Source organism: Lissotriton vulgaris, chromosome 1_1 (genome assembly GCF_964263255.1).
Source record: "Lissotriton vulgaris chromosome 1_1, aLisVul1.2, whole genome shotgun sequence".
Taxonomy (NCBI): domain Eukaryota; kingdom Metazoa; phylum Chordata; class Amphibia; order Caudata; family Salamandridae; genus Lissotriton; species Lissotriton vulgaris.
Window position 1 is genome coordinate 595,050,621 of NC_141685.1, and position 27,986 is coordinate 595,078,606.

The following is a 27,986-nucleotide window of genomic DNA, read 5'->3' on the forward strand; positions in this document are numbered from 1 at the left end:
GTCATCCCTGGTCCCGTCCAGAAAGGCTCGTTTCCTGGGAGCCATCCTGGATTCAAAGCTAACAAGAGCCTTCCCTACTCCGGAAAGGAGGGAGAAATTACAGGCCTTGGCTCGGGATCTACAAGAAAGAAGGTGTATTTCAGTACGCCGCTACAAGTCTCTGCTGGGGGTGATTTCATCATGTATTCCCCTAATTCCTCATTGCAGACTAAGAATGCGTCCTCTGCAGAAACAACTAGACAACCAGTGGAAGCAGGTCCACGGTTCATTTGAGGCCAAGGTGACCATCACTCCAATGATGAGGGAAGCGGCCTTATGGTGGACAGATCGAAACAACTTGTGCCAAGGTCTGTCTTTCGTAAGCGACCCGTCCCCACAAGTAGTAACAACGGACGCGTCATTGGAGGGTTGGGGAGCGGTGATGCAAGACCTGCATGTCAGCGGTCATTGGTCGCCCCAGGAGAAACGTCTCCACATCAACCTTTTAGAGCTAAGGGCAATAAGACTGGCTCTGCAAGCTTTTCTTCCTCGCCTGGAAGGTTCGCAAGTGCTTATTAGGACGGACAACACCATGGCCATGCACTATGTGAACAAGGAAGGAGGAACCAGATCTCGTCCATTGTCGCAAGAAGCTCAACATATCTGGGAATGGGCGATCCTTTAGGAATATCGCTAAAGGCAGAACACTTGCCAGGAGTTCTAAACGAGAACGCCGACAGACTGATGAGGTTCCGTGACGGTTCCGTGACGACTTGAACCCGTGTTTTCAAGTTTGTCGGAAATATATAATATTGGTATCAGTGAACCGCAAATGATCCATTTAGTATATCCTGGTGTTTTCGCTACGCTACGAGCAAGAGCACTCCTTCTATAAACACATTTCTGATCTACCCATGGCATCCATCTTAGATCATGGCCGCCATTTTGTGATTCTTGCCCTCACATATGCAATAGCCTCTGATCACTTCATTTCGATTAAGGACACGTAACCTTAGCCGGAGATTCACCTCTTTCATGACACGTGCACCTTAAACCAGATCACGCTGTAGCTGCATGACTCGACAAAGGCTACCTCCTCTGCCCGAGGCTAGTCCTGCCAAACTGGTCTTCGTGTCCATTGTACCTGATCATGATTAGGCGGCCGAAGCCGGTAGCCTTGCCCATTTACAACCCACAAACATCCCTTATCCCACTTTTCTATCTTCCACACCTGGCTCTGTTTCTTTCTTTCTGAATCTTTATTAGGGGGAGGTAACGAACTTTACGATGAGGCGGTCCGGGTCCTGAATGCAATATTGACAGGGAATTGTGACAAACTAGTGGGAACCCCTCTCTTCGCAATGTTTGGCCTCAGATATTATCGACGGTTCCTGTGTAACACCAAATATTTATTGTTTTAGACACAAAGGTTTTGGGAATGTATTACATGTAAAGAATTCGCCCCCAGCTTAAAATTTCGTATATAAGGAGCAACCCACTTTGTACAAATCGAACAGGCTCCTGATTACTGCCCGTGTGTAGTATCTGTGACTTCTGTGTCCCTGCAGTAATAAACCTTTGGTCTTTGACGCCACCATCGAGAAGCCCGTGTTTCTGTTCATTTGTGCACCAAGGCAGGTTGGAACTCCGGGGTCTTTGGGTGTTGTACCCTGACACCTCTGGACGGAACCAAAAAGTCCAGAACTCCAATTGGCGCCCAACGTGGGGCGACGTCATTCGGTACCGGTCCAAAAGCCTGAAGAGTTCGAGAAGCTTCGTGTGAAGATTCCTGAGGGAGGCGCCCCACTTCATCGATCCCGGCATATCGCAAAAGTGGCCCGAAGTTCTCTTCCACGAGGGTTTCCCGTTCAGGACGGCTGCAGTGGGCCGTTGCCTTGACCGTCGCCCTGTCTTGGACCCGAAGTGGTGCAGTCCTTAGTACGGCGAAACGTGACGGGTTTCTCCTTGGTGACGTCTTCAGTGACTCAGTTAAGTATTTAGTGATAGCTAGCTGGTTACTTTTGTGAGGATTGTTAAAAATCCTTGATCGGTTCTTGGTTTGGTTTGGTTTTGTCAGATTATCACTGGTTGTTCTAGTTACGATAATCTATTTGGTTTAGTTTGGGTATCGATACATCAGTTCGTTTTGGTAGGCCTAAGTTCTTGGTTCGAGTGCACATATTTGTTCCGTGTTTGTTTGTTTTGTGTTCCGGACTGAAAATGGTAAGTCGGAAAATGTTGTCTTGTTTTAGTTGCAACAGTGACTCACGATTGGAGGACTCTTGTCTGGTTCCTCCGATTGGGACTCCCCTATATGATTTATATTGTAAGTATGGTGTGGGTCCTATATCTTATAATGAGGTGTGGGTCCGTTATTGTAAGAAAGATGGTGTCCTTAGTTGGCCACTGCATGGTAGTTTTGAACCAGAGATTCTTGACAACTTAGAAGCGAAATTGTTTAAGAAGAAAGCCCGGCCGGCAATGTTTGATTCTTTCCGTTACTGGCGAAAAGAATCCAAACAGAGAGAAATGAAAAGGTTGAAGAAAGAACAGAAAGAACAAGAAGAGTTAACTCTAGAGCAAGCGGCTAAACAGTTGCAGGCTAACGAGTGTGAGAAGGCCATAGATGTAGCTATTCGAGAGCATAACTTAGCGATTGACAAGTGCTATCCTGCCTTGCCATCGAAAATGGCTAAGATACTGGAGGATTCTGAAAACGACCCTCTGCTATCTTATCTGTTAAGGTCACCTCCACCGTATGCACAAGGTGCTACGGCTCCGCCTGTCCCGAATGTTCAATTGCCGGTTGCTGGACAACCTGGTGCTCCTGCTCCTATCCCTCAGAATCAAGTTCCCGTACTTCCTGTGATGAATGTGAATGTTCCTACAGCTCCTCCTCTTCCTGTACTGCCAGCCTCTATACCTACTGCTGTACCTACTGCTCCAGAAACTATTTTCCTCGATACTCCTACTGTTTCGTCATCTATTCCTACCTCTACTGCGTTCTCTATGTCTGCGAGTGTGCTAACTCCACTTTCTGTTCGTCGAAGAATCACTGATTCTGTTACTAATATGCTGTCTCCTATATATAAAACTTTGATTAAGACTCCTACTCCGGATTCTGTACAGAGACGGAGTCAGCTTCCAAGTACTGAGGAACGGGGAGTTTTAGATTCCACGGCTCTCAGATGGATTTCGAAGAGTAGGAGATATAGTACGAGAGATGTGCTAGACACATTTATGCAGTGGGGGGAACCAACGCAACGGTACGTCTTTGATGAGATGTGCTCGTTGTTACGTGAGGAGATAGAAGAAGACGATGTCGAATCAGATTTGGAAGATTTAATTAGGGTTCAAAAGGAGTTCGCTGCTGGAATGATAGTGGGTGAGAATATAAAGGAAGCGATGGAACTTATTTTAAGTTTTAGGAGTGATCCATCTCTTCGTTCGCCGAGAGATTTAGAAAAAGGTAAAGTGAAGCTAAGTCGCCAATATCCAATGAGGGAGGTTCCTCCAATTTGGCGCGAAGCTGTGCAAGCTGACGCACCGAATGGTATTGTAGCTGCTCCAGCACAGTTCCAACGAGTGTGGATACACATTCCATGGAAGCGAGCGGAAGTGTTAGCGGTGAAACAGGCCTTGCCAGATCCACGTAAGAATCCAGCCGGATATTACAAGGAATTAACACAGACAGTTGAGGCTTGTATAATGAACTTAGCCGACATAGATATGTTGTTTGGTAACGTAGTTCCGCAACCAGTGTGGGCTAAAATTCGTAGAGAGGATCATCAAGCTGCCTTAGGTGGTGATTGGGCAGCTATCACTGCAGCAGATGGTCAACAAATAGGTGGTGCGAAACCCGAACCTCTGATTGCTAATCTGCCAGGTAGAATAATTGATCTAATGAAGACTCTGATGCCAGCATTACGTGTTAATTGGGACAAGTTGTCAGCATGCAGGCAGAAGAAAGACGAAAGTGTCTCTGACTTCTTCACAAGGTTTGAAGAGACTTTTGTGGATCATAGTGGTCAGGACATGAGTACAGAAGGAGGGCAAAGACTGTTTGTAGATAAATTTGTACATAATTTGTTACCTGAATTATGCAATAAATTAAAAGACTCAGAAAGTGCGTGGGCTGTATCTACGACAGCGCAAATACTTGCGACTGCACAGTACTACGAAAATAGAGATAAAGAGGAAAAGGAGAAATCAGAGAAGAAAACGAAAGATTTAAAAACTAAAGTTCTTTTGCAGCAGGCGTATCCGCCTCGCACGAATCAGACTAATACGCAGCAAGGTTCATACCAAAGGACAGATTATGGTTCATCAAGACCTCAATACCAGTGGAATCAGTGTGCGTACTGTAAGAAAGAGGGTCACTATAAAAATGAATGTCCGATCTTAGCGCAAAATAATGCAGCAGCAGCTCAGAGAGGTCGTGGTGGTTTTGTGCAGAATTCTAGAGGTCGAGGACGAGGTGCTATGCCTCCACAAACGAATGATCGTCCCTCCAATCACTTTGATCAACGAAATGGACAATCTGCTCAGCAAAATAGATCTCAACAGTATCTTGTTGAGGACTATAATGAAGTAGATGAGGGTTATCAGCAAAATGGGTACTAGGACAGCCATGGACAGAGAGAGGGAGTAGTATCAGTTCCAGTAGATCAGAGTGGGCCTTATGTCGCAGTAGCAACATCAGGTGTAGTCGAACCGTTTCTGTTGGATACTGGTGCCGCAAAAAGTTCTATCATTCATGCGAAACTCCCTGGCGCACCTTTGTCTGGCTCAACAAATGTTTCCGTAGGTTTTTCAGGCGCCCCTGTTTACAACCCGATATCTGGTCCTTTGTCTATTTCTGTTGGACCGTGCCAATTGAAAGCACCCCTGATTTTGACGAAAGGTTGTAATGAAAATCTGCTTGGTTTAGATTTGTTAAAACGACTATATGCGACATTGTACTGTTCTCCGGAAGGAGTACAGCTTACGTTGGGTAAAAATATCATCTCTCCAATGTACTTGTCAATGGATGCACTCCCGCCGGAGTTACATTCACTCCCTGATTCTCTTTGGGCGACTGGTCCTAACGATGTAGGTCTCCTAGAAATTCCACCGTATGTGGTAACTTTGAAAGCAAATGTGAAATTTCCAAGAATTCCTCAATATAAAATCTCGAGTGAAGGTGAGCGTGCACTTTTATTGATTGTGCAAGACTTGATTAAGAAAGGTGTGGTTGAGGAAACTAGAGGTAATGTCTGTAACAGTCCTGTCTTACCGATTCTGAAGCGAACTGATCCGACAAAATCTCCAGTATATAGGTTTGTCATAGACCTTAGAGAAGTTAATAAGATTGTAGTCCCGCAGTTTCCTGTAGTGCCAGACATTACTGCCTTGTTAACATTGATTCCTGCCACAGCCACATGGTTCTCAGTTATTGACTTAAAGAATGCCTTTTTCAGCATTCCGATAGCCGAAGAAAGTAGGGATATTTTCGGCTTCTGTCTAGGAGGTCGCAGTTTTAGATTTAAACGCGCTCCGCAAGGCTATTGTGAAAGTCCATCCATTTACAGTCAAGCATTAAAAAGCCAGTTAGATTCTTTTGTCCTTCCTCCAGGTTCTGCCCTAGTACAGTACGTAGACGATCTTCTAGTGGCTGCCGATGACAAGGAAACTTGCAAAGCAGCTACAGTTTCCCTATTGCATCATTTGTCTAATTTGAATCACAAGGTGTCTCCTTCGAAAATGCAATACTGCTGCCAAGAAGTGACCTACCTAGGTCATCTCTTGTCAAAGGAGGGAAGGAAGTTGACCCCAGAAAGAATAAAAGCAATTACGCAGATGAGTGTTCCACGCACACAGAGAGAAGTACGTGCCTTTCTAGGTATTACCTCTTACTGTAGGCAGTGGATTCCAAATTTTTCTCTTTTAGCGAAGCCATTGGTAGCTTTGACTGGGAAAAATGTTCCGAGTCCGGTGCCATGGTCTGATGAATGTCAAGAGAGTTTTACTGAATTACGAAAAGCATTGTGTTCAGCTCCTGTATTGGGTACACCTGATTACAGTAAGCCATTCACGCTCTACGTTCACGAAAGAGAAGGTTGCGCGTTGAGTGTTCTGACACAGAAGTTTGGTGATAAACAACGCCCTTGTGCGTATTTTTCATCAACATTAGATCCGGTAGCCAGAGCGTTGCCTAGTTGTTTGAGAGCTACAGCGGCAGCTGCAGCTTCCATTCGACAATCTGCTGGTTTGGTGATGAATAACATGCTAGTGGTCATGGTTCCTCATGCAGTGGATACACTCATGAACCGAACGAAGACTCAACACCTTACTAGTGCGAGATTATCTGGTTACGAGCTGACAATACTAGCGAGTCATATTCAGATTAAAAGATGCAATGTATTGAATCCAGCGACATTGTTGCCGACTGATCAAGAGTCGAGTGATTCCGAGCCACATGATTGCCATTTCAAAACGGAGGAAGAGACAAAAGGACGCATCGATTTGAAAGATACTCCTCTATCAGATCCGGATGGTACGCTGTATGTGGACGGGTCATGTTTTAAATTGGAAAATGGTGATGTGACTGCTGCTTACGCAGTAACGACTTTGAAGACGATTGTGGAGACTGCAAGAGTAAGTCAGAATTCTGCCCAAGCTGCAGAATTAATAGCTCTAACGAGAGCGTGTGTTTTAGCTGAGGGAAAGAGAGTGAATGTGTTTACAGATAGTCAGTACGCATTTGGCGTGGCCCATAGTTTTGGCCGGTTGTGGAGAGAAAGAGGGTTCATTACGTCCCATGGGACTAAGATCCAACATGGTCAGCTAGTTAACGACTTGTTGGAATCTCTAACCTTGCCGACTGAAGTTGCGATTGTGAAGTGCAGTGCTCATAAAGCAATCACGGATGATGTTGGTCGTGGGAATGCTTTTGCTGACGAAATCGCTAAACAGACAGCTAGAGACACGATGAGCAGAATGTATGTTGCTACGTCTGCAAGATGGATTGCTGAGTCTGGAATGTGTGAGGATACTATGGAAAGTGTGAAAGAGATTCAGAAAGAAGCGACTGAGGAAGAGAAACGTGTATGGAGAGAAAGTACGGGCAAGTTGGACTTGAATGGATGTTGGATTGATTTGACAGAACAGCAGCGTTGGATGTTGCCCGATGCATATGTGCTTGCAGTAGTGACGATGGCGCATGGAGTAGCGCATATAAGTTCTAAAGGGATATGTAAGATGTTAGCTCCGGTCTGGAAGAATGAGGGAATAAGTAAGTGTGCAGAGAGAGTGGTGAAAAATTGTATGGTGTGCTTGATGCATAATCCTGGCAAGGGAACTCCAACTCCAGCTGGTCATTTCGCTCCTCCTTCCTGCCCCTTTGAAGTGATTCAGTTAGACTTCATTCACATGGAACGCTGCAACAATCTAAAGTACGTCCTGGTGGTAGTCTGTGCTTTTTCCAGGTGGATAGAAGCATACCCACTAAAGGACAACACTGCCCTATCTACTGCCAAAATTCTTCTCAAGGAATTTTTCCCTAGGTATGGAATGCCACGGATTGTATGGTCAGATAACGGAAGTGAGTTTATAGGGAAAGTTATGCAGAGTGTGTGTGCCGGCCTAGGACTGAAACAGAAATTTCACAGTGCAAATCATCCCCAGTCTGCTGGTTTAGTCGAGGGTTATAATGGCACCCTCAAGCTGAAAATAGCCAAAATACAAGCATCCACAGGTTTAGCCTGGCCAGACGCACTTCCTTTGGCCTTGTTATCAACGAGAGCAACAGTACATTCTAGAATAGGGCTTAGTCCATACGAGATTGTGTTTGGCCGCCCGGCAAATATCTGGGGTGTGCCGAGGCCTAAACAATTTTGCTCCATTGAATATCCTATGTTGATAGACTACCTTTACGACTTGACTGCTAAATTGAGTCTTATTCATCAACAGGTTTTCGATGCCTTGCCAAAACCTCCGGAGAGTCCAGGGCACCAGCTGAAACCGGGTGATTTCATTGTAATCAAGAACTTTGCGAGGACGAAGAACCTTCAACCAAGATTTGTGGGGCCTTTTCAGATCTTACTGGCGACGAGGACAGCAGTTCGTGTAGCTGGCCGCAAACACTGGATTCACGCCTCTCACGTAAAGCGTGTTCCGTTGCCGCTCCCTTACGACGACTGGGTGAAAAAGGGAATTGGTGCCTCCGAATCTGAAATCACTCCGAAGTTCATCTCTTTCAGCGATGCCGAATTGATTACTGACACTTCCAAACCTGACTCTCCTCCTGAAAAGACTCCTTTGAACACTGAACATTTGTCTCCAGCATCAGAAGAAACCTTGCTATCTGCGAACTTAAACTCTGCAACAGCTGCTAGTGATACACTATTTTCCGATCAGACAGTACCAGCGAAGCAGAGATACAACCTAAGAAGCCATAAAATGGACAAATAAAGCAGGCAACTGCATATTGTGATTTTGATATATTGAACTTTTTGCCTTCAGCCAGGAAGTTTGCTATTGTTTATTTGTTTTTAAAATTGCCTTGCCGTCTGGGTAGCCGTAGGGTCGTGGCTGTGTGCCTAGTTTGAATTTGCAGGGGTCTGACACAAGGTCGATCTTTCTGTTGGTTCTGGAAACTCCCAGGGCTGATAGAGGCATTTTCATCTACGTACACATCATCAGTGGTCGCGAGCGGATTGTAGAAGATGGAGCTTCCTGCGCTGCAACGAGAAAATATGATTTATGTTCGCAGAAACAGATTTAATAGAATTCTTCATAGCAAATGTTTTCTGATGCAATGTGCCATTACATTCTTGATTGTTTTAGCAACATTGGTGGGTGGAATCGTCTTTAGTGTAAATTTGATTTTTGTGCCAGTTTCTACAGTACCTCCCCTTGATCCTGCTATTTCTACTGTTTCTTCTATACACTCTTTTCACTCGTTTCCAGAACATGAGCAAGCCCGACGCTCAGAATTCACTAACAACACTTTTGTACAGCTCTTGCACCAACACCAACTGGTAGTTAACACTACAGACTGCTGGGTGTGTGGCTTGATACCCCACACTATGGATAAAGGTATTCCATATCTGGTTTTGCCTTACAGCTATAATGGATCATTTCAGGCCTTCCAAACCATCTTTGCTTATGCCCTTGAAACCTATCCTCCACGTCCACCGCGTTCCACTAAATATAACTCTGCCAACAAAGCCTTAGTCCAGGGAACTATTGACATGGTCAAGGACGTCAATAATACTCCATCTTACCCTAGAGACGAATTGCGAGTATATTTAAGTTGGAATACTTCAGAGTATCGCCTTAGTTTAGGAGAAAGCAAGCGTAAAAGCTCAACTCCAATCTGGGTCGTACCTCACCGAGGTCAGGTCTGTTTGCAAGGTAATGGGAGAAATCCGAGAGCTCAACTAGGGAGGAGTGAGTGCGTAGAGACTTATGTGTTTCCGGCTAACTCTTCCCCTGCCTTTCTTACTGCTAGGGGTACCTACTTCATTTGTCGAGACAGAGCTTATACATGGTTGCCTGCCGACTTTTCTGGATCATGTTATATTGCTCGACTATTGCCTGCGACATACACTGCTTCACCTGATTACCACAGAACCAGAATAGCGAGAGGTGTCTTCAGCAAGGAAGATACCGCTGGTCAGGAAGCTGGAGACTTCTTCAAAGGCTTCCTTCCGTTCTGGGGACCTATGGCCAATAGTAGAAACATACGTCAGCTAACACGGGTAGTTGAATCTACTATTACCGAAACTGCTGGTGCCCTTAGCAATCTGACAGCTGAGCTTCAGGCGGATAGGCTCATGACGTTGCAGAACCGTATGGTTCTAGACGTTATACTTGCAGATCGAGGTGGGGTATGCAGAATGATCCAATCGAGCTGCTGTGTCTTTATTCCTAATAATGCTCCAACAGTCTATGAGGCGATCTCTAAGTTGCACAAGATTTCAGACTCCATACATGTAGACAAGGGAAACTGGTCCTTCATGGAGTGGTTTTGGACTCTGATATCAGCGTGGGGATGGAAGGTTCTGATGGTCATTGGTGTCATCTTAGTATTCCTATTCTCATGTTGTCTGATTATCCAGTGTGGTCCTGCTCTGTGTAGTTTTTGTGCTGCAACTTGTCTCAGAAAACCACCTGCGTTTGGAGAAAAGACACGAGAAAGGATGATGATACAACAGCATGTCACTGACCTGATGAGCATAGAACTAGATTCTGACATAGACTGAGTAATTGCCTATGTAAGGGCAAAAGGAGGGTCTGAGGTTCCGTGACGGTTCCGTGACGACTTGAACCCGTGTTTTCAAGTTTGTCGGAAATATATAATATTGGTATCAGTGAACCGCAAATGATCCATTTAGTATATCCTGGTGTTTTCGCTACGCTACGAGCAAGAGCACTCCTTCTATAAACACATTTCTGATCTACCCATGGCATCCATCTTAGATCATGGCCGCCATTTTGTGATTCTTGCCCTCACATATGCAATAGCCTCTGATCACTTCATTTCGATTAAGGACACGTAACCTTAGCCGGAGATTCACCTCTTTCATGACACGTGCACCTTAAACCAGATCACACTGTAGCTGCATGACTCGACAAAGGCTACCTCCTCTGCCCGAGGCTAGTCCTGCCAAACTGGTCTTCGTGTCCATTGTACCTGATCATGATTAGGCGGCCGAAGCCGGTAGCCTTGCCCATTTACAACCCACAAACATCCCTTATCCCACTTTTCTATCTTCCACACCTGGCTCTGTTTCTTTCTTTCTGAATCTTTATTAGGGGGAGGTAACGAACTTTACGATGAGGCGGTCCGGGTCCTGAATGCAATATTGACAGGGAATTGTGACAAACTAGTGGGAACCCCTCTCTTCGCAATGTTTGGCCTCAGATATTATCGACGGTTCCTGTGTAACACCAAATATTTATTGTTTTAGACACAAAGGTTTTGGGAATGTATTACATGTAAAGAATTCGCCCCCAGCTTAAAATTTCGTATATAAGGAGCAACCCACTTTGTACAAATCGAACAGGCTCCTGATTACTGCCCGTGTGTAGTATCTGTGACTTCTGTGTCCCTGCAGTAATAAACCTTTGGTCTTTGACGCCACCATCGAGAAGCCCGTGTTTCTGTTCATTTGTGCACCAAGGCAGGTTGGAACTCCGGGGTCTTTGGGTGTTGTACCCTGACACCTCTGGACGGAACCAAAAAGTCCAGAACTCCACTGAGCAGGTCATCCTCAGTCAGCCACGAGTGGAAATTGAACCAGCGAGTTCTGTAAGAGGTCTTCAGCCAGTGGGGCAGACCGGAGGTGGATCTCTTTGCCATACCGACCTACAAGAAATGCCGGTCTTACGCAAGCAGATTTCACCATCGAGGGTCACTGGGAAATGCGCTTTCGATAGCCTGGTCAAGGACATTTGTCTACGCCTTTCCCCCCATCCCTCTGATCCTGCGGCTCATCAGGAAGATCAAGGTGGAGCCGTGCAGGATGATCTTGATAGCCCCTGCTTGGCCGAGACAGTTCTGGTACATGGAACTCCATCTGTTGTCGCTAGCTCCTCCTCTTCCTTTGAGGGCTATACCAGATCTCCTCACAATGTCTGAAGGACAAGTTTGGCACCCAGATCCACAGTCATTACACCTGACAGCATGGCTCCTGAGCAGCGAGAGTTTATGAATCTCCCCATATCAAGAGAGATGAAGGAAGTCCTTTCCCAGGCAAGAGCCCCTTCAATGAACAGGACTTACCATCTTAAGTGGAAACGATTCTGTTGCTGGTAAGCATGGGCGGAAAATCCGTTTCGCTCGCGGATTTTGCGGATTTTCGGGAAATTCGCAATCCGCGAGATTCGCGAATCTCCCGCAAAATCCGCGAGCAGCGGATTTTGCTCGCACTGCTCGCACTGTTCGCGTGAGTTCGCGGCTTCCCAGTACAACTTCGCGCCCCGCGAATAAGTGCTAAATTGCAGAAATACGATCTTAGCAAAACTGAAACTACTTACCAGGTTCAAAAGTTCAGGCTCATCATTAGTGCCATTTCCTGTAGTGCTTCCTGAGGGGCCCCTCCAGAGTTCAGTTGCCAGTTGCAACTATTATGTGACCCTGCTCTGAACCTCAGAATAGTTACACATATGCCACAAAGGTCCTGAATTACAGCTAAGGGAGACAAGCAGGAGCCAGGCTGCAAGTTAAAATCCATTAATCAGCCCCTAATTCATTATTGTCAGTTGGGGCAGGGCAGGTGTTGTAACTAATTTTGCAACAATGAAAGCACTTAGCAAGTGCAAAAGATCACTAATCAGGGCGCACTAAGGAAGCAGGTGCCAGCTAAAAAAATATTCTGTGACACATTAATCAGCCCCAAATTAATTCAGGTCACTTGAGGCAGGGAAGGTGTGCTTTGCTTTGCCGAAAATAATGTACACTGGACAACCAGAGGGTGTGGTGATGAAACAGAGGGTGGCATGGGTGGGCCAGAGGGTGGCATGAGTAGTCAGAGAGTGGCAGTGGTGACAGAGAGTGGCAGTGATGAAGAAGAGTGTCCCAAACAGGCTGGACACGTAGAAACAACAAGTTCGCAAAACTTGCGACCCGACAGGTAAGTTCGCAAATTGCGAAATTGTAAAAACCCTCGCGAACTGGCAGAAACACGGGCGAACACAAAAAAAAAAAATCCGCAAATTCGCGGGAATTCGCGGATTTTGCGGATTGCGAGTTCGCAAATCCGCAAAATTCGCGAACGCGAGATTCGCAAAATTCGCCCATGCTTAGTTGCTGGTGTAGGAGAGAAAAGATTGATCTTTTGGCTTCAAAGCCTCATCAGCTCCTACCTTATCTGCTGTCCTTGGCTAAGTCGGGACTAACTCATTCATCGATTAAAGTCCATTTGGCAGCGATTTTGAGGTACAGAAGGTCTGGTCTGGACCTTCCTTGTGGTCTTCCAGGATTGTCCAGCAGTTTCTTAAGGGCTTGTTCAGAGTCTATCCACCAGTGAGACCGCCTCCTCCTACTTGGCATTTAAAGCTAGTCTGTTCTCAGCACATGAAAGGCCCATTTAAACCAATGCATCGTTCTGACATGAAATATCTTTCTTGGAAAACGGCTCTCCTTCTCGCTCTCACGTCGGCTAGGCGTGTTGGACAATTGCAGGCCTTAACTATCAAAGAACCTTTCCTCCAATTCAAAAGGAACACTGTAATCATGAGAACTAACTCTAGGTTTATGCCTAAGGTTCCCTCGGACTTCCACTTGAATGAGCCGGTCATTCTGAAGGCGTTCTTTCCTCAACCGGCTACACCAGCAGAAAGAACATTGCATTCGTTAATGTACAGCGATGCTTGAAATTCTATTTGGAACGTACTAAGGGATTTCTGAAATCCTCACAGTTATTTGTTGCCTTTGGGGGTCCAAGCAAGGGCCTTCCGCTATCCAAACAGGGTACTTCAAGATGGATCACAAGTGCCATTCTGCATTGTCACACTGCAGCAGGAAAACCTCTGACTGGTAGGATTCGAGCACATTCCACAAGATCTGTGGCATCTTCAACAGCCCTCTTCGCGGGGGTGCAGATTAAAGACATTTGCAGAGCTGCTACCTGGAGCAGCGTTCACACCTTTACCAAGCATTACTGCTTGGAGTCCTTACAACAAGATGATACAGCAGTAGGACAGGCTGTCCTGAGGAACATCTTCCAATAATTGGTGAGCTTTCCTTTCTATCCCACCTTCCGTATGACACATCTTGTATTTTTATGTCATGTTGGCTATTGCAATAATTTTATGACACAAAATGTGTTTTTGTTGCTAATTGCTTGCTACTCTGATACAAAAGCATGGGAATCTATGAAGGTTCCAATACTGGGGTAAGAAAACAAGTTACTTACCTGTAACTTTGGTTCCCCAGTATTGGTAACTTTCATAGATTCCCATGCGCCCACCCACCTCCCCGAGGAAAGCTCAGCCTACAACAGATATGGTGTCTAAGTACACAACGGCTACAAAAATCTGAGGCTCTGAGTTTCCTTCAGGAGAGTTCTAAGGGGTGAGGCACTTCTGATTGGCTGATGCCTAAGTTTGGTCTCTTTTACAAAAAGAGGGTGATATGCTACAAAAGGGAATGAGGCCTAGGCCTTTTTCCTTTCTCTTTTGTACCTACAGCTATGGTATTTTTGTTACCGAGACTCCCATTCCGACGACGGGGAATGATACAAAAGCATGGGAATCTATGAAAGTTACTAATACTGGGAAACCAAAGTTACAGGTAAGTAACTTGTTTTCATACTCACACGCTGCTCACCCTGCATGCTCACACACTGCTCACCCTGCACACTCACACACTGCTCACTCTGCACACTCACACACTGCTCACACTACACACTGCTCACCCTACGTAATGCGAAAAGACCTACCTCTGCCCTTTGGCCTGTGTTGTAATCGTACAGTAGTTTGTGAGTAGTTGCGCTTGATTGGTTGGGGTGTCCCCTCCTTGCTGCTTCCCTCACAAGCTCCCAAGACACGTGTTCAGCTGTTCTTTGTTTTAGCTCCTGTGTGTGTCAGTGCACCGTGTAAGCACACAAGCATACCCTGCTCTCTCTGGAACACTCACACTGCTGAGTCTCTCTCACTCTGCAGTCACTCTCACTCTGCAGTCACTCATGCTATCACTTTCACTCTGCAGTCTCTCATGCTGTCACTCTCACTCTGCAGTCACTCATTCAGTCACTCTCACTCTGCAGTCACTCATGCAGTCACTCTCACTCTGCAGTCACTCTCACTGCTGTCACTCACACTGCTGTCACTCATGCAGTCACTCTCACTCTGCTGTCACTCTCACTCTGCTGTCACTCATGCAGTCACTCTCACTCTGCAGTCACTCTCACTCTGCAGTCACTCTGCAGTCACTCTCACTCTGCAGTCACTCACTCTGCTGTCACTCAATCTGCAGCCACTCACTCTGCTGTCACTCACTCTGCTGTCACTCACTCTGCTGTCACTCTCACTCTGCCGTCACTCATGCTGTCACTCTCACTCTGCTGTCACCCATGCTGTCACTCTCACTGCTGTCACTCATGCTGTCACTCTCACTCTGCTGTCACTCACTCTGCTGTCACTCAATCTGCAGCCACTCACTCTGCTGTCACTCACTCTGCTGTCACTCACTCTGCTGTCACTCACTCTGCTGTCACTCTCACTCTGCCGTCACTCATGCTGTCACTCTCACTCTGCTGTCACCCATGCTGTCACTCTCACTGCTGTCACTCATGCTGTCACTCTCACTCTGCTGTCACTCATACTGTCACTCTCACTCCGCTGTCACCCATGCTGTCACTCTCACTCTGCTGTCGCTCATGCTGTCACTCTCACTCTGCTGTCACTCTCACTCTGCTGTCCATACATTAAATAAAAAAACAAGACGTCAGCATTTACTTGCTTCGCCCTGAAATGGATGCAAAAAAAAAAGACTTCAAGCATATGTCTTCAATTATCGCGCCTGATGGCCGCTATAATTGAAGATATATGGCCTCTGGTGCGCGTAACAGTCACCAATAGGCCATAGGCGGAGCTACACGACCGCCTATGGCCTATTGCGTGTTCTGTTCAAAAACAGCACGCACGCAAAGGCCAATGAAAATGGACCTTGGAAATAATACGCACGAGCTGCGTGGAATTTTAAGGTCCATTTTCAAATCCCCGGGAAAAGGACTCTCGCTACGCGACACTGCATGAGCAGTGTACAGCAGGCCCGAGCAAAATAAAAAAGACTGCAAGCATATGTCTTCAATTATCGCGCCTGACGGCCGCGATAATTGAAGATATATGGCCTCTGGTGCGTGTGACAGACACCAATAGGCCATAGGCGGAGCTACGCGACCGCCTATGGCCTATTGCGTGTTCTGTTAAAAAACAGCACGCACGCAAAGGCCAATAAAAATGGATCTTGGAAATAACATGCATGAGCTGCGTGGAATTTCCAGGTCCATTTTCAAATCCCCGATAAAAGGACTCTCGCTACGCGACACTGCATGCGCAGTGTACAGCAGGCCCGAGCCCTAAAAAAGACAGGGGAGGTAGACAAAAAGTAAGAAAGTGGGGAAGGTCTTTTGATCACATCTCTGAAAGCAAAAACCCCATTTTAGGAATTGATGGCCAACTTTCCTGTCTTGGATGGCTGGCCTGCCATTGTCCAGGGTACTAGATCCCTTGTTATCAACGTTAACAATCATCTAAATCTCTACAGTCATGGCCAAAAGCACACTACACCAACTCAGGCAGCAATGGGGCATCAGACAACTGGTCCCAGAACAAAACCTCAAAACAGTGGTGCAGTCACTCGTCCTCTCCAGACTAGACCACATAATCGCCTTTCTCTGAGGCATTCCCAAAGTTCATCTAGGTCCAGTGGGAGCAACTCTACATACAGCAGCACCCTTCAAGTTATTTCTCAAGAAATGTGACCACATTTCTCCGGCCCTGTTATGCCTCCAAGGGCTTCGCATTGAAGCTTGGGCCCAATTCAAAACAGCCTGCAGTATACACAGAGCTCTGCACTCCTCTTCACCCTCCTATCTAAATGATAAGCTGAAAATCTCCAGAGCAAACTGGGGTTCCAGAAATGCGCAAGCCCTACTCCTGTAATCCCCCACCTTCAGACAAGAACGGTGCATGAGCCAGTCATTCTCTGGTAGTGCCTCAAGAAACTGGAACTGCTTACCTCTCTCCCTTCGCCTAACAACCTGCATAGTCACCTAGAAAAAGGACCTTTGACAGACACTTGGGTTAATCACCCTCAACCATACCTAAGTACTCTATCCAGGAGACTAACTACCTTCATTGTATGTCCCCACCATCTTAATCAATGCTTGAAGTGTGTACGTCCAGGACCAACGTCTGCTTTTGTCCTGGTCGTAGCTACTGATGCAATGTCTGAACGTAATTATTGTAACTGTAACTTCCGGCCGTGTCTGCGCTATATAAAATTGCTGAATGAATAGAGAAAAAATGTAGAGAGATAGGTACGGTTTTACAGTGAGGTGGAGAGAGAGAAATATGGGCCCACAAAGTGATGATGTCAAGGAATGTAGAAAAAAAAGGTGAGGTAGAGGCATATTGAGGTAGATCTAGACAGGAGGCTTGGAGAAGTAATAAGAGAGGTATGGACAGATGCAAGGTAGCTAGATCTAGCTATCGTACAGCGAGGGTCAACATGAGAAGAGGGATAGGAGGGAGGTCAACTAAACAGGATAGAGAGATGCAGAGAAAGGTAGCAACATCAGAGAGAAGGCTAGAATAAGATTTGAAATCTAGGGAGAAAAGTTGAGACAATAGAGGTTAATGCATGGGTAGAGGTGGAGGGTGAGATAGAGAGGTGTTTAAAGAGAGAGAGGTGGAAAAAGGTGAAGTAGAGAAGGTGATAGGAAAAAGGCGGTGTAGAGAGGAGGGAGAGAGAAAGGGACCTAAGGAGGAATTACTAGAGCAAACGAGGTAGAGGATGCGAAAGCGAAGCAGCAAGAAAGACGAAAGGTGTGAGAGAGGTGACGTAGAGAAAAGAAAGGTAGGGTGGAGAAGTGAGGTTGTGATTGAGTGGTGATGTAAATTGAGAAGTTACGTTTTGAGAGCTGTTATAATGATGCAAGGCAGTTAACTAGATATGACGTAGAAAAAAATGATTTTTCGAGAGAAAAGTGAGCAAGGGTGATGAGTTAGAGGGATGGATAAGAGAGATGAAGAGGCGTGGGGTATAGAGAGCAGGATTGATAAATACTTTGGCTAGGTGAAGGGATGATGCTGGGAGGTGAAGTGGATGAAAGCAGTGGAAACACCCGTGAATTGCAAAGAAGGGAGCAAGAATGTTTAGGCAGAGATAGGAGGCAGAGTAATAGAAATAAAGATGTAGAGAATGATGGAAAGGAGAGGTCGTGAGAGCAGTAGAGAAGGGTGGAGGAATTGTTTTGAGTGAGGTCTCATTAAAATATAGGTGAGATAGAATTTAAATGGCGGGGGATATGAACACAAATAATTAGAGAGAGAAAGCTGTAGAGTGAGAAAGTGAAAAGAGAGGGTGAGGTAGAAGATGCGAAGTTAAGCAAAAGAAATGAGATAGAAAGGTAGTCTTTTTTCTAATGCGCAACCTTCTTCCTGAGAGTATGAGGGTTCTTGTCAGTAAATACACGTCTGTTTTTTATGGCCAGGATAATATTAGACAGGGACGTCAAGTCGGACTTTATCGTGGGACCCTTTCGAAGCGGTGGTTTGCCCATGCCTAAAATGACTCTAAGCAGCCCACCTGCTCTGTTCCTCAGTCCCGCACAGGCACACGGAAATGTTTATCGCTAGATAATCATGAACCTTGCATACATTCGAAATACTTTCGTATCTGTAATTCCTCTTGCACAACTTCTTATCATAAAAATGCTTTTTACTTGTCTATTGTTTCTCTTTAGCTGATGCTCGAGTGTCCAGAAGAAATCTGCTGCTTCAAGTTCTGTCCAACGGATTCCAGCATTATCGCTGGAGGCTGCATGAATGGGCAGGTGGGTTGACATTCGTTTCCATTTCTTGCCCTATGCACTTCCATTTAGCTTTACAAGATTGTTTTCAGACATTGGTTTAAATCCAAGGGTAGGCTGTCCTCAAAATCAAGAATCTCTTTACTTGAACAGAACGCAGTGGTTTATGTGAATTTATGAAGTTGTGGCAACGTCGCAGTTCTCTGCAAAATATTATGCATCTTTCGGCTTTATAACTTTTGAACTGTGCAAAATTCTAAAACCAGCTATCTCTTGGCTTATAAGTCAAACAGTACACATAATGTAGTTCCTATTTAATCTATTGATATCTATAGCCTGATGTTTTTCTTTCTAATCAGCTGTTGTTGATTTACGGGGTCTGTGCGTTTCCATCGCACAACATTGTCTCCTAGGTTCATCTCCCTCCACTTAAAAACAAAAAAAACCACAACGAGATTTATTGAACTGTCCGACAGATGGACATTTTCCATGCCACCCTCGACAACTCCCTGCGAACCTGACACCCCCAGATGAAATAAGAGCAAATATATCCCGGCCACACTAGGCACACATTCCTCGATCAACGCTTTAGTGACTGGGTGGTTAGTGTTCTAGTCTTTCTTGTAACATTCACTCCCCGAGGGCTGGCTTACATTATCCCCCACACCCATCCATCACAGGTGGCACGACATGTGACCCTGTAAATAAAATGGGACGGGCACACGTGCCCTGGGCCAATTCCAGATACCATCAATCCGCGTCTGTGTCATTACTTATACTGTACTGGGACCTCGGGCCCCGACCCTTTACAAACCCTAACATAATAGTGCACTATTTCCTGATTCCTGTGGGCCTATCCTTGATGGAAACAAATTGAGTGCTGTCAGTTACGTAGTAATATTCTAGGGAGTGGTTAGGCTGGTTGAAGTTTTTTTTTCTTCTTTTGTTCTACTTCTATTTATGCAAAGAAACTCTTGTTGAACGTTCTTCGTCTTTAAGGGTCCAACAGTAAGCATTCAGTAAGGCAGGGTGTGAATCTAGATAAATAGATCCTGAAAAAGAATTGTAAAGCCCATCTCATTGATACGTTTTTAAATTAAATGTATATCTGTTTACGTCATTATACATTGTAAGTTTGTAACAATATGTTTGGCTAATAAAAAGGTTATTGAAAAAAAACGGACGAGGTCGTCGTCACTACTTCAATAAATTTTGTGTGAAGAACTTTCTATTGTTATTAAAGTAAATCAGTGGAAAACTGTTTCTGAACACTGTAATGTAAACTTGTGAATTTTCTTTAATTTCATATATTAATGAATTATTAGTTACTCCTGTGCATTCTTGTTAGAGGATGCGTCTCTAGAACTTTGGATTAGGTCTGGGCATTGATTCTGTGTGGGAAAACATTTGTGGGAGGTATAACCTATAACCTGGTCACAAGGAGGGCTTTATCGTGGAATCATCCTTCCTTACCTTACTTGAGGCACTGGACCCTCTTAGTGTCGTTACAGTGCCAATCTTTTTAGGTCTGGTGTTAGTCAAAACCTTGTGATTTTATTAAAAAAATATATAATTTTCTTACATTTAGGGTCTTTCAGCCACCTCCCTTCATCCATTTGTATGTTGTTGGGGCATTCACATTTGTCTTCCGCCCACTACAGTATATAGCATGGGGCAGTGGGTCAGCCTACTTAATCCACTGGTTAACTTCACTTTGAGTGACATCGTTCTGCTCTCTCACAATGAGCACATCTGCCCTCAAGCTAGTTCCCTTCAGTGCCAGTGTTTTTGTTTTTACTTTTACTTTCTGTTTAGAATCTGATGATATGATAGCAGGAGGCTTCTGATTTACATTCCATCTTTATTGGATCCCATCTCCTGCCAATGCTGTTGGAATGCTTTGCTATTCTGACTCCAGCTATTTCACAGCAAAACAGTATAATTTTAGGGGGGACTGAGCAGCACATTCTTTAGGGCCCCTGTTGGGCACCACTATGTGCTTTATTCTCCATTTTCTGCTAACTTAAACACTATGATGCCAAACAATAGTGAATAATATGTTAAAAACTGTGTTGAAGAAATATACAGATGGGAGCTAAAGAGAAAGTTAACCTTCCCAGGGGCTCCTTGGAAGGTGGGGGCTCTGGGCAATTGCCCACTTTGCCCATGCCTTAAAACCTCTCGTCCGTAAATCGGATCAAATTGTGTCCATTTAAAACTTCCCTGATCAATTAAACAATCCACTGGACGGGTGATGTCAGGGGATGCCTTTCTGTGATCCGTGATGACATCATAAGGCCATGAAGATGTACATGTACTCCAGTATTGAAACTTTCATAGATTCACATGCTTGAATCATTCCCCGTCAAAAAGATGGGAGTCCCCTGTATATAAAAATAGCAATGCAAAGCTATTACAAACTAGGAACCAGGCAAAGGCCCATTCCAGTTTTGTAACATATCCACCTCTTTTTGTGAAAGAGACCAAATAAAATCAACAACCAATCAGATGAGCCTCACCCTCTGGAACCCTCCTGAGAGAACCTCAGACCTTCAGAATTTTTACTGCACGTTGTGCTCTGCTCAGTTATTACTTATTATACTACTTTTGAGAGAATTCTTCAGCTATATTTTTCAAAATTACTTCAGAATCTTGGTCTGTTCCCTTTTCATCATGCAGACAAGGAGAAAAAAGGCCTTTTTAGAGCTTGTGCCACCTGCTCTAAAGAGGGGCTTTATGTGGATGACCCTCATAAAGATTGCATATATTGCTTGTATACGGACCTCAAGGCCAATGACTGCAAGGTATGTTGTACCTTTTCTACTAAAACCTGAGCGATCGTGAGGGACGTCTCCTTACCTGGCTCCAGAAGCTAAAATCCAGAACAGATCCAGTCTCTAGTGACGACAGTGATGAGGCCTCAACTTCTGCGTCTTCTACAAGATCTGAAAAAAAAGAAGGTTGGACCCTGCTTCTTCTGCGGAGCGCCCTCAAAAAGCCTCTAAAAAGACCTCCCATGGGTCTGACAGGCTCAGTCCAACTAAATCTCCCCACTGAGGTGAAAAGGAGAGGAAAGGACTTACAACAGGAGAAAGTGGTGTGTGGAAGTCGAGCTCTGTTCCTTCTCCTTCATCTCCTGAGGGAAGAAAGGTGTTCAAGAAACCCTCCTCTGTTCCTCTTAAGGAATGACAGGGAAAAAAGTAACCACCGTTGACGAATAAACCAATATCAACATCATTGACGCGGAGTGACAAGGGCCAGTCTCTTCAACTTTCATCAGCTCCGATGATGGGATCGTCGCTGGGAGCTATGACGGTGTCGACGCAGGCAGTTCCAACTCCATCAATGACAGAGGCGACGGCGGCAGTGACGATGAACCTGTTGACGGCGACAGCACCGACGGCGACGTAGACCAAGACGGCAACAAGAACAAAGATGACACCACCACCGTTAACGACGACGGTATCGACGACAGCGATGTCGATGGCAATATCTTCATCGTTGACGACATTGTCGACGGGAATAAAAAATTCAGCAGGAAAAGACAGAAAGTGCCAGGTGACTCCTGAAGTTACTTCGCCTAGCAAGCTGACCCCTCTACTACCCTCTCACCTCCTGGAAGAGGAGGACTTGGATGATGACTGTCCTTTTGGATATGCCCATAGACCTTCGGAACTGCCCGTTAAGTGCCAGGAGGATGACTCTGAAAAAGGATAGGAAGGGGAACAGGACTATGATCCTCCCCAGGACTCCCATAGAGGATATCAAGAGGGGGTGGTCTGTATGCCTTCCTCGTTGATTTCGGACTTGAAATTTATGCTGTCAGACTATAAATGCAGGTTTCCAACACCATCTTAGGCTATGGAACTGGATTCAGTTCCCACTATACTAACCTCAGTGCCTTCCACCCCCCCGGGTGCCACCATCGCTGCTGCAATTAATACACAATCCTCAACCAACTACTCCTATTATCCAACAAGATACCTCGGATGATGACCAAGGGGATACGGATCTCCCGTTCCTGCTTTGGAGTGGGATAGTTATATTATCCCTACTCCTTCTTCTCCCTCACCGGTTCCTGTGGATTCTCCACCGGGGGACATTGGTGGTTTCCACAATCTGCTGGAAAGGGCGACCAAGAGCTTTGATCTACTTATGCCTTCGGCACAGACAGACTGTTTCTTATATGATTTTAAGGAACCCTATACAAAGACTGTAAGAACCTGTGAGAAGGATGAAGAAGCCGCCAGCCGGAAATGTACTACAATGGGCGAAGACTCCCAAAACAGAACGGACGCCACCAGCGGTCTAGCTCTGCGAGATGACGTGGGGTCATGGAAAGAGAGGGAGGACGATAAAAATACAGCGTCAACGAGGGAAGGGCAGCATAGTCTGGAAGCAGTGAGTTGGATAGTGGCAGGAGACGAGGAGCCCAGCTATCGAGGAGGAGAGGACCAGCTACCGGAGGGACCGAGGACCGAAGACCAGCTGACGGAGGAGCCGAGCGTCGGAGGCGAATCGCCGGAGGAGCCGAGCATCGGAGGTGAGCTGCAGGAGGGGCTGAGGACTGAAGACCAGCTGCCGGAGGAGCCGAGCATCAGAGGCGAGCTGCTGAGGGAGCGGAGCACGGAGAGAAGCCCCACAAGAGCATACAAGGTGCACATACCCGGCGGCCCAAGGAGGGGAGAGGACGCCCCGGGTCCAGACACCGCTGCCCTGGTGACGGGTCGTGGCCCAAGGCAAGTGCCATTGAGGGGTGCATTCTGGTGCGGTTGGTGGGGCGATAAGGGGAAGTAAAGTCACGGATATTGTCGGCCTCCCTTCCTGCACACCCAGCCTCCTTTCCCCATTTTTCTTTAAGTTTCTCCCCCTTTTCACTAGGCCTGGTGATGGTAGCACACAAGTAAACAAACAAAGGACAGGTGCAATTAATCCCTCTGTGGAGCCTGACGGGGGAGAAGTCCGAAAAGCAGCAAGTAGAGCTCTAAGGCCAAGACTAAGAAGTAGACGACCCACCTTGAAGTCCACCTTCTTCATCTCTTGTTTTTTTATTTTATTATATATTTTTCTGAAAAATTGAAAGTAACTCCCCATACAGTGAAAGACTAAAAAGTCCTGAAAATAAAAGGAACTGGTTAAAAGTCTAAAAACGACCCGTACTTGTGTTGGACACTCGGACAGCCTACAGAACAAGTCCTATTGTAAATCATGTATGGGAAGAGGGTCTTAAAGTCATGAAGACCCCAGCCATTGTGGTCCTGCTGCTCCCTTGATCGGAAAAGAAATATAAAGCGCCAGAGGATAGCCCGGCCAGCCTAGTAAGTCAGTCGAAACCGGACTCAGTCATATCACAGGCAGCGCAGCGGAAGTCGAAAAATCCAGCAGCTCTTCTAACTACACAACTAGACAAAAAAGGCAGACGTCTGGATAATGCAGGCAAGAGATTCTCCTCTATGTCAGGCCTCCTGGTCAAAGCAGCTAACGCTTTAGCGAGTCTGTGCCGCTACGACCGCCAGATATGGTGTGATCTTTCTCCTTACCTCGATCAACTACCTGGGGACAGTAAAACCGAAGCAAAAAAGAGCGTCCAGGGAAGAGAGAGGGCCTCCTCTGAGGTCATTGATTGTGCAATGGATATTGCTACAACCGCTTTTCTTTCCCTGGAAGGAGCATTGGTCCTACATCGCCAGGGTAGGCTTGCAGCAACGTCGTGTAGACCAGAGGTCCATAACAAAATCTTAGACCTTCCATTCGATGGAGAAGCGCTCTTCGGAAAACATGTGGATGGCGCTCTCCAAGACATTAAAAAGTACACAGATACGGCGAAGTCGCTGGGGACGCTTCAAAACCGCACAGTTCCTTTTTGAAGAGCAAGGGGTAGAGAGCTTCCTTCATATAGAGGAGGGTATCAACAATATAGATACTCCTCTTACGCACCAGCTACGCAGTCGTACCGTCCGCAGTATAATCAGCACCAAGGTCAGTCAGTGGCCTATTCAAATTGGCCCCCAGACGCAGAGCAGGACGTCAGGGTAAGCATTCTTCAAGACGTCAATAGAAGCCTGCAGGCTCTGACTACTGTTCCTTCCCCTCTTCAAACCCCTGTAAGGGGCAGGATTTCTCTATACTTCTGAAATTGGCAACAAATAACCTCAGATAGTTGGGTGCTCAGCATAGTTAAATTTGGACATACATAGGAGTTTGTTCATCCTCCTCCAAACACCCCTCCTCGCGCCCACTTAGCAAAACATCTCCGTCTCCTGCCCCAACAAATGTTGCTAAAAGGGGCAATGGAACCAGTCCCTTCATCCCAAAAAGGAAAGGGATTCTACTCTCGGTTCTTTCTGGTTCGAAAGACTGTCGAAAAGTGGCACCCTATCCTAGATCTGAGGAAATTCAATACCTATCACATAAAGGAGTTGTTCTGAATGATCTCCTTGCAGGATGAACTTCGACTTCTAAATTCAGGAGATTTCATGGCCACGTTGGACCTCGAGGACGCATATTTTCATGTCCCCATTCCTCCATTGTAAAGGAAATTCCTTCGCTTTACAGTAGCCAAGAGCCACTTTCAATTCAAAGTCCTCCCTTTCGGCCTCAGATCGGCACCAGTAATCTTTCCGAAAATTCTGGCTTCGGTAGCGGCTTTCCTCCGAAGACAAATCATCAGGTGTGGCCCAACCTAGACAAATGGTTTCTAAAAGCACCCTCTGAGAACTCAGCCAAGAATTCGGTGACAGCCTGTACAAGCTGTTCAAGAGTCTAGGTCTTACCCTGAACAGGGAGAAGTCAAACTTGTGTCTGTCCAAGAATGTCCATTTTCTAGGAGCCATGTTGGACACATCCCTGAACAAGGCATTTCCGTCACTCGAAAGGCGAACCAAACTGATTTCAATGGCCCGTCTACTTCTAAAAAGAAGGTCACTTTCAGTTCGCCTCCACAAGTCCCTTCTGGGGTCCATTTCGTCCAGCCTTCCTCTAATACCCCACTGCGAATATATGTCGTTACTTCACAAACCAAAACAATGCATACTTTTACAACGTTGTTTTTAGTTCGCAAGTACTGTTACTACGCAAGTTTTAAGTTTGCACACATTTACATTGCAAGTGTATTCAAAAGCATTTAAAGAGACATTTACCCTGCATACTTTTTCAACTCCTTTTTACATTTTAAAACCCCCAATACTACGCTAAATACTAAATACAAATACGCTATCCCACACATCACAAACTTCACAACACTACCTAAACCCTCAAACACTACCCCTCCACACTACCCTAAACCCTAAAACACTATCCTACACTATACAAACACCACAACCCTAAAACACTACCACCACCACGACCCTGCCCCTACCCCCAGTCTGGTCTTTACACTGAAACACTACCCTGCACGACCCAGACACTACCCTAAAACACTACTCTACACTACACAAACACCACAACACTACCCTAAACCTTAAAAAACTACTACCAGCACGACCCTGCCCCTACCCCCAGGCGTTCCCTACACTGAAACACTATCCTGCACAATCCTCCGACACTACCCTAAACCCTAAAACACCACCCTACACTACACTAACACCACAACACTTCCCTAAACCCTAAAACACTACCCCAAGCACAACCCTGCCCCTACCCCCAGTCCGGTCCCTACACTGAAACACTACCCTGCACGACCAAGACACTACCCTAAACCCTAAAACACTACCCTACACTACACAAACACCACAACACTACCCTAAACCCTAAAACACTGCTACCAGTACTAGCCTGCCCTACCCCCAGTCCGTTCCCTACGCTGAAACACTACCCTGCACGACCCCCCGACACTACCCTTAACCCTAAAACACTACCCCACACTACACAAACATAGCAACACTATCCTAAACTCTAAAACACTACCCCCAGCACGACCCTGCCCCTTTCCCCAGTCCTGTCCATACACTGAAACACCACCTTGCATGACCCACGACACTACCCTAAACCCTAAAATACTCCCCTACACTACAACACTACCCAAAACCCTAAAACACTACCCCAGACCAAACCCTATCCCCAGTCCGCTCTCTACACTGAAACACTACCCTGCACGACCACCCACCACTACCCTAAACCAAAATACACTACAAAAACACAACTACACTACCCTTGCGGGTGAGTAGTGCGCTATACAAGTGTCAATTTACCCTAAAACCTAAAAGACTACCCCCTGCACGACCCTCCCCCTACCCTAAACCCTTAAAAAATACACAGCCCCTCTTACCTCTCTCTCTTCGTGGTTCCTATCTTCTCCTTCAAGCGTGGTACCTCTATTCTCCGGCTTTCAGCATCGTCAGAGGTGCACGTTGTTGTGAGGAAACGGAAGCGCGTCCGTTTCCTCACAACGATGTGGATAGCCATTACATCGCATGTGATGTAACAACTTGCGTATTAAATGCTACGCGTTGTTACATTGGATACGTTGTAACGCCTGTAAAGTAATGGTATGCGGAGAATAAGCCGCAAAGTAATGGGTGATTACTCCCCACTGCAGGCTACGAATGCATCTTCCCCAGGAGTAACTGGACTTACAGTGGCATCAGGCGCAAGGATCTTTCAAGGACATGATTACGGTCACTCCACCAATGGGAGAAGCCACTTAATGGTGGATTCACAAGGAGATTAACAACACTGGAAAACGGGGCGTGTCTGCACCCCGAAAACAAACGCACTGCAAAATGTATTGCATTGGCGAAAACTTAATTCCATGTAAACCACTGTAAACTCATTCTTTAATCCTTGTACTCTTCTTTTAAATTAGTCTTAGTTAGGTGTCCCCACTCGACATCGTTCGCCTTTTTCCAGGTTTCTACTGTTCAGATTTGGCCCATCCGGTCCTCTTATAAGAACATGACAGATGCGAAGTTCATTAAAAGGCAGTGTTTATTGAATAAAACCCAATGCATTTCGGGCAAAGAATTGCCCTTCCTCAGGGATCACTGTAAACAGCAATGAAAACAACAATCAATCAATCAATATTATCCTTGATAACATCATATGGATAAATTTCACTTATTGCAGTATATTCTATTAATTTTACCTGAAACTTTTATTATGTTACAGGATGAACATTGTCAAATCCTAGAAAGCACCCGCTGTCCAACTCCCATCATTATCAGCAAATGCTTATCAAAATAGTTACTCTCCCTCCCTCTCCCAGTCTAACAACCGTAATCTGGCGTAGCAGTAAAGCTACATCTATTGCTGCCCGTCATCCTCCACATCTTAATCTTTCCCCGTGTTTAACACGTTTACATTCTATTGCCACCGAACAATATTATTTTAACCAACAGTGCTAGTCATCGCTCATATAAATGCGCATACCTGCCATCAAAGTTTAAAAACCTCCCGTTCTTGTTGTTGCACATCACAAATCATTATTCCTCCCACACTTCATTGCGGTTTTTAATCCCTCCCGATTGCACAGCTGTCCTGACT

The 27,986-nt window shown here is 45.8% G+C and overlaps 1 protein-coding gene across 1 annotated transcript in view; it reads left to right on the forward strand.

The window, feature by feature from the left end:
* DNAI3 (dynein axonemal intermediate chain 3) overlaps positions 1-27,986 on the forward strand; it is a 1,122,635-nt gene that overhangs the window by 345,814 nt on the left and 748,835 nt on the right. Inside the window, exon 11 of the mRNA XM_086954055.1 lies at positions 18,441-18,530. Coding sequence (XP_086810181.1) covers positions 18,441-18,530 — 90 coding nt within the window. The remainder of the gene's footprint in view (positions 1-18,440; positions 18,531-27,986) is intronic.